This window comes from Fringilla coelebs, assembly GCF_963513975.1.
Source record: "Fringilla coelebs genome assembly, chromosome: 2".
Classification (NCBI taxonomy): domain Eukaryota; kingdom Metazoa; phylum Chordata; class Aves; order Passeriformes; family Fringillidae; genus Fringilla; species Fringilla coelebs.
In genome coordinates, this window is record NC_140029.1 from 52681060 (window position 1) to 52693658 (window position 12599).

General features: G+C 33.1%; 1 protein-coding gene across 2 annotated transcripts in view; it reads left to right on the forward strand.

Moving 5' to 3' along the window:
• The window catches only part of KLHL1 (kelch like family member 1), a gene marked incomplete at both ends in the record, with an annotated part of 182526 nt that extends 175458 nt beyond the window's left edge, over positions 1 to 7068 (forward strand). For both annotated transcript variants that reach the window (XM_084223982.1, XM_084223983.1), the window contains 3 exons: positions 2026 to 2238; positions 5823 to 5994; positions 7009 to 7068. In XM_084223982.1, coding sequence (XP_084080108.1) covers positions 2026 to 2238; positions 5823 to 5994; positions 7009 to 7068 — 445 coding nt within the window. The remainder of the gene's footprint in view (positions 1 to 2025; positions 2239 to 5822; positions 5995 to 7008) is intronic.
• Positions 7069 to 12599: the final 5531 nt, after the last annotated feature.

The following is a 12599-nucleotide window of genomic DNA, read 5'->3' on the forward strand; positions in this document are numbered from 1 at the left end:
AATAAATAAGAACTTTTCATGCCAGAAGAAATGTCAAAGTGGAGGGGATTTTGACTAGGGGTACACAAGATTATTTGCACTGAAGTCTGCAGAAGTGTTGGTTCATTGCATTTTTTAAATGGTGTTCAGTGTTTACGTGTCCAAATATCTGCTTAGAAATGCATTTGACAATCTCAGAAATCTTAATCGTGGTTTATATTTTTGGGGATCAATTCACTTACTGACATGTAGTTGTCTACTTACATTTAAATTGCTTCAGGATGCCAGCAGTCATGGTTTTTTCTACTGGTTTTGTACTGTACTATTTTCCATATCTCTCAGCCTGGAGGGAATGTCAACATAATTTAAATGTCACAAAAAATGTTTTACCACTGTCTATGGGTAGCTGAACCAAGTCACATCTTTGAAAAGAAAGATAAGATCCTTGCAGACACCTATATGTAAATATTTATATTTACATTTATATTACTGTAAATGTTTTTGGTTATATGTTTAAATATTTTTAGTGCTGTTCTTTAGGTTCAGATGGCTGCTCTGAGTGTAACAGCAAGTTGGACACTGTAGACATCCACAGATTAACAGAATTGGATGCTTTAATATTGATTTCATCTGAAGATATCTGATAATCATAAATAAAGTTAAATGTGTTAGGTCTGGATCCAACGGAAAAAAAGTGTATTTGCTTTAGTATCTCTCACAGAGGAGTATGGATTCTCCTGGGTGCTTTAGTCAGAGCACAGGTATGTCTGTCAGGCACTACCAAAATGTTCTCAGGCTTCAGTGACATATTTAGTGGGCGTACAGCACTTCCTTATTCATCAGCATCCATACCAATGAAATGTAATGGCAAATGCACATTTAAATGGCTCTGAATTCATGGAGTGCTTAGGACAGTAAAAGCTTCCAAATGAGTAATTGCTTTACAGAGACAGCTTTCACATCCTAAATTGCTTAGTGGTTGGACTTTAAAATAACCTGTTTCTATTAGTTAATCTCCAGACACTATATAAAAGGCAACAGACTGCAAAAAGATTCATATGGAATGAATACAGCATGGTATTAGGGGGAAAGAACAATCAGAACTATTTCCTCCTGGGGCCCATTATAAACAGTGGAACGAAACAAGTTTCTTGCCTGCAGAAGCTTACAAACACAACATCATTTTTGTTAAACCATATTTTTTTTAATTTCAAGTTTAAAATACTCTTCAGAAGTTGTCCATGACTTTCCAACATAACTCTATACTCATAAAACATTCTGATGAAGAAAAACAACGCACCATGCTTGGGGGTTATAATTTTCTTGCAAAGTAGACGTGTTGCTATTAGTGTGGGCAAGAATTTTCTTCAGTGTAAGAAGGAGCCTTGAAACTGAGGCGGTAATTTTTAAAAATCCATGTTTAAAACATAACGTGATAGTCCTATCTGCAACACATTTCATATTTGATCTCTACTATATTCTAAGTGTAAAATTCATGCTAAAAATGTGTTCCCATTGATAGATCTTTATGTGAAATTTGTTGAATATCAGGTCTTGTTTTACATATTATTTGTGCTTCTTAATACTTTGATGCACAGCAAAACCAGAGAAACTATAATAAATGGATTGCATATTTCTTCCTTGTCTGGATTACCAGTTATAAGTTGGGACTTCCACCTCATAGATAGTGAGCTTAGGCAGCAACCCTGATTACATGATTGTTAAACCTATAGAGACAAACCTGCATGTCATTTCTGGTGCTCTTGACTTAATACGCAGTAAAGAAAGAATGAAAATATTCATTATCAGAAAAAAATATCTTCGTTCCTCTTCAGGTGGACAAAGTATTAACTAGCACATGAGTTTGGTAATAATATTGAAAACATCTGTGTTTTTTCACTATATGAGATTCACATGATTTCAAATATTATGTATTTTCTTTTTTTGTATTGTCTGATGTCAGATAAAAAAACAGATACTCATTTTTATTTCTTCAATTCTGAGCTCTTGTTTTGTCAACATTTTTATTTGTGTGGACTTTCTTAGGTTATATTCAGTTGGAGGTCGGGATGGAAGTTCATGTTTGAGTTCAATGGAATATTATGATCCTCACACAAATAAATGGAATATGTGTGCTCCTATGTGTAAGAGAAGAGGAGGTGTAGGAGTGGCTACCTGTGATGGCTTTCTTTATGCAGTTGGAGGTCATGATGCTCCTGCTTCTAATCACTGTTCTCGACTGCTGGACTACGTGGAAAGGTATCAAATTATACATGCATTTTTTAAGTACAAAATAATATCTGGTAGCATTATTTTATTAGCCTAGTGATGGCAAATTTAAACAGATGTTCTTATCCCTAGAAATGTCTAATTAGTACTTACTAGAAAAATTCTATAAAGGTGTGTGAAAGACAATCTCTTTGAAACTTATTGTAATCCCTTTTTATTCACAGTACTACTATATATTACCACAAATACAAAAATCCACTCTTTTCACATCCCATTTAAGTAATTTTAGGACACTATATTATGCATTGAAGTGTCACAGACTAAAAATGTAGAAATAAAAGTTTTTCCTTTAAATAATTTTTTAGCACAAATTGAATCGTGTTTAGAATATTTTCTAACTCCAAAAACAAAGCTAAGCAAAGAAGAAATAGAGAACTGTTTAAGTGATGGATATTCACAGTACAATGAATTCTTTCCTTTATCAAATAGAGGGACAGTTAATCAGGGAAATCCCATTATGCCTGTACTTACAGGGACAATGCTTGTGGACCTCTATATATAAGGAACAATAACCAGAATTTTCAATTAGATAAATTTATATTAAGACTATTAGTGACAGTCTTAAATGAGATATTTCCAACTGCTTCTGCTTTGGTACTCAGAAGGGAGCTTTTATTTCATTTTTCATTCTCTGAGAAGAAAACCCTCCTGGCGTTGATGACAAACCATATTTATCTCATTTGCCTTTCTCAAGAGAGACTGCAAAAATGAGCTAAACCTCTCCTTATGCTGTTTTATGTACAATATTAGAGTGACAATATATAGTATCCCTCATCTAGATATTTTTTCCACTGGTAGCAAAAGGTGTGGATGATGTTCTTCATCAATAGTTAGCTTTGAGACTAAATGGGACTAACAAACAAAAACAAAATAGTGTAAGACTATAAACTTACATTGAGTGGATGTGAATTAACTGGTGGACTTCACTGTAATGTGAAAAAACTCTCATGGCCCTCACAGTGATTGATTAATTTATAAGATGGCTGGAATGTTATTTAGTGTGTCTGGTTTTTTTTCTAAAATAACGCATCATTTCCAAAAAAAAATGCCCCTCAATATCTTAGGGAAACAAAGAATAATAAGTGATGAGGAGGATCTATCAGTCAGAGTAATTTTATATCTCTCTGAAAATTTTACTTTCTGTAAATATTGACAGTCTGCTTTTTACAAAGTCTCTTCTTCTTCAGGAATGAGTCTGCTTCAGTCTTTTTGTCATTCTGATGCAGCCTGGTAGGATGTACTTTATTCCAGTACAAATTTGATCCTGAAAGACTGTCAAACTAGACATAATATTTTAAAATTCATTTTTGAGATAGTGCAAATATATTGGAGGCAGCAGATACATGTTTCTTAATGCTACTGCTAAAGTACAGCTCAATAGTAGTTAGGTATTCCAGTTTACTTTCTTCTAAGATTGATGCAATTTTAAAGGATTTCCTCTGGATTCAAGCATTCTGAAATAATAGTTACATTTTGTTCATCTTCACAAGTTGGCAAAGTGCAATCTTCTATTCCTTTTTAAAGGCAAAACAACAACTTCATAAGAATTACAAAATTTTTGAGATACTTTGGCAGATTTCATCAAGCAGCTTTTCTTTTTCAAATGTTATTCAAAACTTGACAGATGCTAAAAACATAGTCATTTGACCTATAGATTTTTTCCCCTTCATCTCACCTTGATTTCAAAATTTATTTCTTTCCACATTAGGAGCTTTTATCATAACCCTGTTCAGCCTGGGGCATACCTAGCTATTATAAAGATGACATATGCAGTTGCTTTTTAGCAGCAAAAAGGATGTAAGAAATCTCAGGTATTTTCCTGGCAGTTACAAAACCAATAAGTTCTTGTACAGTTCTATTTTGTTGACAAAATTCAATTACAAGGATTCATTTTAGCCTTGCATGCCTGTTTATTGGAAGAAGAAATAGAAAAAAAAAGGTCAAATGATGATGGAAATGGTATTGTTTTCCAGCTTTAACTTTTGCACCTCCTCACCTTGGCCCTTGTAATTTAAGAGAAATGTATGGAGGAGTCTATTAAACATTTATTACCTTTAGGTAGGCGAGGATACAGTGGACACTGGTGCATTTCACTGGATGGGAAACTGTTTCAGATAGAGGCATATGATGCTGTCCTTGAAAAACTCAGTCTTTGAAAAAATCCTTTTTTTTTCTTTTTTTTTTTTTTTGGCTTGTTGCATGGTCATTTCCCTTCCTCATAATCAAGCAATATTTTGCAATATTTTCTTCTAAAGTTAGGAAAGACATTTATCATATATCTAGATATTTGACATCTTATTATCTGAGAAGTCCCCCAAATGCCAGGATTAGTAGTTAGCACACAAGTAGATTGTTTTCAAAAAATGTAATTACCACTCAAGAACAATATGAACATGGTTACAGACAATTTTTTTATTGTCCAATTTAAAAGTTATATTTAGGAACCAAAGGGCTGTTACAAGCAAAACACTGTAGCATTGCTGTTTCAGTGCTTGTATTAATATATATATAATATTTCATTGCTCAAATATGTAAGACTTCAAACAGTATTCCTCCAAGTAGCCTTTTGATAATATGACTTACTAAAATACTTACACATTTAAGCAAATTAATGAAGTCAGACTTTTTAAAGGATTTGTAGACCAAAACTGCTTATTTTCTCCACTGATCATGATTCTTTTACATAATAGACTTGCTTAAGGACAGTTGAAATTAATTTTATTATACTGAGATACACTATTTTGTTTTAGTAATATTTGACATCTAAAAATGAGGTATCTAGTGTAACCTAATACTCCGGACATCCTTGGTAACAAACTATCAAAAGATAATTAATTTTAGGTTTGTGCTTGTCCAAAAGAGTTACAATGGAATGACTTCTGAAATGAAACAATTTTACTTTGTTAAGGAATATCTAAATGAAAACCTAGGTTAAATATTTATTTTTTTAATTACTGTCACTATACAGAAAGATTTTTACCCTCACTTTTAAAAATTCAGTTGTGCTTATGTCCAGAAAACATGATTGCTTAATCTACTTGAGCAAATATCAGGAGGAGACGCTAACTGTAATGCAGTTAAGCATTAGAATATATAGGGAGATTTTTACTGTTGTATAGTATAATTTCAAAAATTAAAACATAGTGAAATTTAATTTTAGAAATAATATTTTTAATAGTTTAGATGTGCTGCAGGAAATACCCCACTTTAAATGTATACATAACAGATAAATCAAATTTTTTACCCATCCATTCAGATGTTACTCTTATATCTTTATATATCAGATCTCTTTATGACACACTATCCTACAAATAGCTTACTTTATTCTAGAAGTTTTGCTGAGCAAAAGTTTCTAATCATCATCTAGAGGGTTGAATTGGGAACACAATAAATCCATATCTTTTCTTTTGGATGTTAGGAAGAATTTTTTGGATAGGATACTAAAGGTTTGGTTTTTTTTCCCCAGGAAAAAAAGAACTATATCCAAGTGAAAATCAACATGAATTGATGCTTGTCTTCTCTGCACATACCCAGTTTCATTTTTCTTTGCCCAGGTATGACCCAAAAACTGATACATGGACAATGGTGGCTCCTCTGAGTATGCCTCGAGATGCTGTTGGTGTCTGTCTCCTTGGTGACAAATTATATGCAGTAGGTGGCTATGATGGTCAATCGTACCTGAACACTATGGAAGCATATGACCCTCAAACTAATGAGTGGACACAGGTAATAATAAAGTTTATTTCATATATTCACGTGTGCAAACACACACACACATATACACACTAATATGTAGGAATTAGCCATTAGCCAAGCTTTCTTTAAACCTAGTGCAGAAAGGTTCATACTTTGGAATCATGCTCTTATCCTAAAACAAGCATTTGAAATAGGTGAGATGTATTATACTCAAGAATGCCCGTTTCTTTTTATGATTGCAAGAGGGAGCTTCTGTTGACGAGCTTGAATGTAGACACAAATGCTTTAAGGTTAGTACAGAAGGCCATGTTTTTTAATCTACCATGAATTACTGAGAAGAGCATTTTTATGATATTCTTTAGGAGATACAAAATTAATTTCGGATTATTCTCTTTTTGCAAAACCACCAGTTCACATAAAAAACCATTAATAAACATGATTGGACCGGTAGTTTGGAGACATGTAAACAATGTTGTGATTTATACAGTTGCATCAATTACAGTGTGTTGTTACATGCATTTAAGCTGATTCTACGGTGATAGTAGAATCTTTTGCAACTTTTGCAAGATTCAGTCCTCTAAAGGTTTTAATCCTTGTGTTGTCTTGAATGCTGTTTAAAATTGCCAGACATATTCTAAAGGACACTTGAACCTGTTTAAGAATACTGGAACCATTTCTGTATTGGTAGCTTTCACATTGCCTCAAGGACTAGAGTGGAAGCATCAGCCACAGTTTACAGAATACAGAAACCCCTTGCATATCAATGGTTCACAAAATTGATGACAGCTCTAAAATTAATTCCCACTTTCTGTTCTCACATCTTTCAAATTAAAGATTCCAGGTGTGAGCAAGCAATTTTAAATTACAATAGTAGCATCATGTGAGTTTTGTTTATTTTTAGCAATTTATACTACCATTAGTTTTGTCTATTTTAAAATCATTTTGACACAGCACTTTGACAATCTTTGCGTGGCTTGTTCCTTTTTGGCAATCTTTTGCATGGTTTTTTCCCTATTCAGTTAATTTGTGTCTGTTTTTCTCCAGATGGCTTCCTTAAATATTGGACGGGCTGGTGCCTGTGTTGTAGTCATCAAACAACCATGACTTTGTAAGCACTGCTTAGGATTTTACTGACTGTGAAATGATTATTTTTCTATGAGACAAAGAGAATGATAACTTCACAAGAAGAAGGATCTACACACTGAATACACTGTTGATCACAAACTTGAAGAAGTTTGGAAGTGAAAAAGATTAAGTATTTATGTTCTGTAAAATCATAAAACCGTTCACAGTCAGTGAACAAGAAAAAAGCCCCCGGAGTATTGTAGGCGTAAATATGTGAATGTAGAGTAGTAAGTTCAGGTATTGTTCTCATGAATGTGTCCTGGAGAACTGGATAATCATGGGAAATCTACACAAAGAGTGGAAAGGAATATCAGAACAGTTTTCATGGCTGCAAGAGAACCGCAGAAACATGAAAGTATATTTAATCAATTTTAAACGGTGTTTTTTAAAAGAGAAAAGTGGATAGTAATATAATTTTTTTTGCTGTTCAAGTCTTGTCTTCAAATGGGTTGTGGTCTCATTAAAATGAGCAGTTTGACTTTACTGAAATGAAGAGGTCAAATGGTCTGGATATTCATAGTGACTGAGCTGTGACTCTAGAGCAGGAAGAAACACAAAACTGAAAGTATACTTTTTTTTGCAACTTCAGAGTGTACCTCCTCACCTGTGTTAATGCATCTTATAAATGAGTCCATTGAGGGGGAAGCCTGTGTGTTTACTCAAGTAATATTAAGCAATCCTGTGGCTGCGCTGGGGCTTTGTTGCAAATATGGGAGTCAAAGAAACAGTTACCGAATTCTTTCCTAATCTTATATTCAATTTAAGCATGCGAGCTCTAACCTCATTGTTTAACGCATCTGCTGCATGTGGGAAGCCCATGACAAGCTGGAAAATTGATCCCCTTATTTCACTGCATCATGTTAATGGATGAACCATGACAGAAGCAGTCTATAGAGACTCTTCTAACATTTCAAGAGGGAGAAAAATCCTACATTTTATTTCTGATGCTTGTACATACACAATTATGCCTACTTAGAGCTGCAAATTTATGGCTTTCCACTTATAACTGGGAATAACTGCAAGTCAGGAAATCAGAGTAAATGCAAGTGGAATAAGGAAAATTAGACAATTTGATCTAATACATTTCATATGGTAAATATGCTAGTGTCATCTGTGCTTCCCTTTAGGGTTGATAATTTCTGCCAGTAATGATAGTGAAAGCTTTTGATTTGGCAGTAGATTTGGTGCTGATGCTTTCTGTCTGCTCAGCTGAATCAGTTAGAACCTAAGGCCACTACTGGAATATGAAATTCTGCTATTCAGGGATGCACAGCTTCTGGGAACAGGGCACCAAATATACTTCTCTGAAGCCTTGCTGATCCTATAGGAAACATTTCATGGCCCAAAAGCTGAAACTTCACAATCCTCTGTCACTAGCAATTTTGAGAAGGAATTCTGGTTGCACTAAAATGAGTTTTCTTAGTGGAAACCTCTGCAATCATTTGAGGTGAAAAAATAAAAAATATGAAATAGGGCTTCCATCTTGGGACATTTGATATGAAGGTGTGTCTTTCCTTCTGACTGCATCAGTATGCACTGAGGTCTTTGTTTATTGATGTAAGTTGAATTGCAATTCTGAAGCCTAAGTATATGGATTTAAATATTTTAAATATTTCTCTGTCCTAATTTGGAATCAGCTGAAAACACTCCAACGTTAATTTTCCACAGCCAGTTGCCTTTTGAATTGCAATTAGTCTTTCACAGACAAACATATGAATTTTTCTACAACTACCTTAAGCTGTTGAATAAAAAATTTTACCTCTCTAAAGGTTTTGCTTCACATTAACACAAGTTTTGGAGACCAAATTAAGAAGATTCTAGAATTATAACTGTAATTAAATATAGATATTGGCATTCAGAACTCCTACAGAGATAGCTAAAGAACTTAGAAATTGAATTTTAATTCTATTCCTAGAACTTTCTTTTTATTTAATTATATTAATATATAATAGAAATATTATTGCTCTAACTTTACACAGATCTTCAAAGTTGGATTATTCCTAATAATTTCATTCTGTGCCAAATTTTTTTAAGTGCCTTGATCATTATTTTCTTCCATTTATCTTCATTTCATTTTTGATTCTCAATTTCCTTTTCTACTTTTTCTATTTGCTTTTTTTTTTTACCAAAATGATTCTGATGTGAATTTTTTAAGTCTACTCCTCTTCTCTTATTTTGAAACAATAAATTTTGTATTTGTTTTATTTTGATTATGTAAAATCTAGCCACAATAAGAATCAAAATTGGCTTTCATATTTATACAAGTGCTACAAGTTTCTTATAAAGAAAATTTATGAAAAATTTTAATTTTTTTTCTTTATCATTATGGTTACTTTCACTAACAATAATAGCAATTTTGCCTTTTTCTCAGAGGGAATGTCTTTAAATCCAAGTACAATGTAATTGTAGTCTTGATATCTGTGGTTCAGTAAAACCCATTTTTTATGTATGACTTAAAATCACTTCTGATGCACTAAATTTTGCTAAACAATGTTAAGTTTACTTATTAAGAAAGCCACTGTCTTTTCAAAAAACAGGTGACCTCGTTCATATACCATGATTTATTTTTCTCTCACATAATCTCTTTAATTTCAAAGTATAAAAAACACAGTGAAATCAGAGCTGTAGCAAACATTAATTGTACTGAAACCAATGATTGAATTCCTTGAAATGTAGATGTTTCCTAATATGATGGAACCCTTGTATATCTACATATAAAAATGTCAGTTAATAGCTATTCTGTAGTGGAGCTCTTTAGTATTGACATTATGTGATCCAATTTTATAGAAAAGTTTTGCATTGTTATCAAAGTCACAAATTAGCTATGAATATTGTTTCATTGGCTCTAGTTACAATTGCTCAATAATTATTTTAATATATGTTCTTGCAATCAAAATACTGATATTATTTAAAAATCAGAAGTAAATTTCAAATAATCCCTTTACACATATAACAGAGTTTTTACTCATATGAAACTTGTCCAATTATTAAGACATTATTAGGATGCTTTCAGGGAGCTGCCTGCCTCATAATTTTATTCTGTTAAGCTAACATTAATTTATGTAAGGGAACCATTTTAGCATAGACAAAGGATCATTTCCTTGGATTCCATTTTCTCCTACAGAAACCTGCCATCAATTGGCCATTATTTTAAAAGTATTTGAAATATATCTAGAAATAGATAGTTCTTATATCTATAATCTTATCTCTATATATTATTCAGATATTTTCCATATGTTTAGAAGGCCCATATAAATTCACTTAAATGTGTTTATGTCTTAAGCATTTTCTATTATTTCAATAAAATTAACTCACAAAATAAATTTGAGGTATGCAAGTTTTAAAAGCTCAGACCTTAATGTCCATGAGCAAAAACCAGAAAAGCTGTGCATCGTGATTATGAATGAAATACACTTTTTCCACAAGAGAATTTACATTCTGGAAAACTTTCCTTGTTATTTTGCCCACAATGAGGTGGGGAAAAGAAATGTGACCTATGACCTATGTTATCTATGACTTTACATTAGTTATTTCATGAGAAATAAACAGAAAAGTCATTTCCACAAAAGCTTCATAAAAGCTCTTGTAGCTTTTATCAAATAGCAGTAATAGATTGCATCATTTAAATTCTTAAAATATCAAATTATTGCATTTTTTGCATTTATTGTACCAAGAAAATGTGCATACACTAGGTAATGCAGGCTCACTGCCAGCTCAGAATCTCAATATGTTAAAGTAACTCCAGATATATTTTTTTAAAAACAGATTATGCAAGCAGTATATCTGTTCTAACTTAAATGAGAATGCATAAAATTTTCAGCAAAATAATTATTCTTCAGCATTATTCTAAATCCAGTGTAAAGCTGCTCAAATTGGCATAACCTTGGAATTCATTACAAATTCCCTCATTATAGTTCTGCTTCATAGTTCATGGGGACTGGGTACACTTCGGGACAGAGAAACCACTGAAAATCATTATATCAGCATAAGTTTGATTTCCACATGCAGGACTACAGCTGTCAGACATTAAACCATAAAGAAAATTGCTAGCACAGGTAAGAATTGTACTGACAAGGAACAATACAGCTTCAAGTCACTGGCTGTTCACAGCTTCACCTTGGGGAATCTATGCAGCTGCCAAATTCATCACCTAACAGTTGCAAAAGTAGTCAAAGCTGAGGCGTAAGCAACTCACACTTCTATCACCCCATACTTTTCAGATTTCCCATGGTGATTAAAAAATGCACAAAAATTAAAATAGTGATGATAATAAATTCCTCTCTTGCAGAAGTTTAGTACTGCTCTGAATTAGGTCTGTGAAGCAGGTTCATGTTCAGCGTTCATCCCTTAGGTGGCCCAAGCTGTGTGTTGTCTGGTGACATCTTTAGTGAACTCTTTCTAATGTCCCCAACAAAAGTGTCAGAACAGGGCTGCCTTTGATGACCTCCAGGAAGAAATGATGGTCCAAAGGAGAACATCCATTAAATAGATGAACATTCAGTTTAGTCACCCCCACATAAGTGTCTGATACCATGTGAGATGCCCAAAATGATCTAAGTCATCCACACTGAGCTGGCACATATGACACAAATGAAGTTATGGAGTGGTAACAGGAGTTTGAATGGGCTGTAAAGCATCCCAGATGATATTAGATACCTTTTTGTAGGCAAATAGAATCCATGATCCCTCACATATATATATATATATATATATGTATGCATATATACCCAGTGCCCCTAGTTATTTGAAGTTACTATCTAACAACCCACCTGTGTAACGGGACAGCCTGAATTTAAAAATATTTTACTTAAGGTTGCTTAAGCTTGAAAATATTAACCTCAGTTGTCCAATGAATGATACAAATAGTGAACATAGGTGTGATATCCATTCATAGTCCTTAATGTTGCCAAGTATGGGAAATGCCAACTTGTAGAGATCCTCTTTATATGGAAAATTATCTTTTTTTGCATCACTTCAATCAAAAATGTGTTCTGTAACCAAGTCAGGAGTAAATCACCCTTACTCAGCAGTTATTGAAAAAAATCACCAACATTAATTGCTATTACCTAATGTAGACTTTTTAGGGTTTTTTTTCTATTTAACAGTAAAATGTTTCTGAGTACAATTTTGTAAAGGTTAGGGTGGCACATTTCAGTCACACAGTGGAAAATCTCATATAGAGACATAGTGTGGAAACAGACCATTTGGCTCAGATATTTGGGTGCTTTATTTTTCTTGTTTGTACATCTCTATATTTTCCAGGATATCAGTTAATTTTAATTGGTCATTTATTCCACTTGACAGGTAAAAGAGAAAGAGGACTTGTTATAGCAGGCTGAATGGATAAACATCCATTTTATAATAAGGAGGGTTCTACTGCACAAATGTCCACATCAGAATTATACATCCAAAGGATTTTCTTATAGCCAGAGTAGAAAAATCACTATTTCCATGCTATGATTTATCACATTAATAGGTGAAATAAATCACACTTTAAAAGTGTGTTTCTC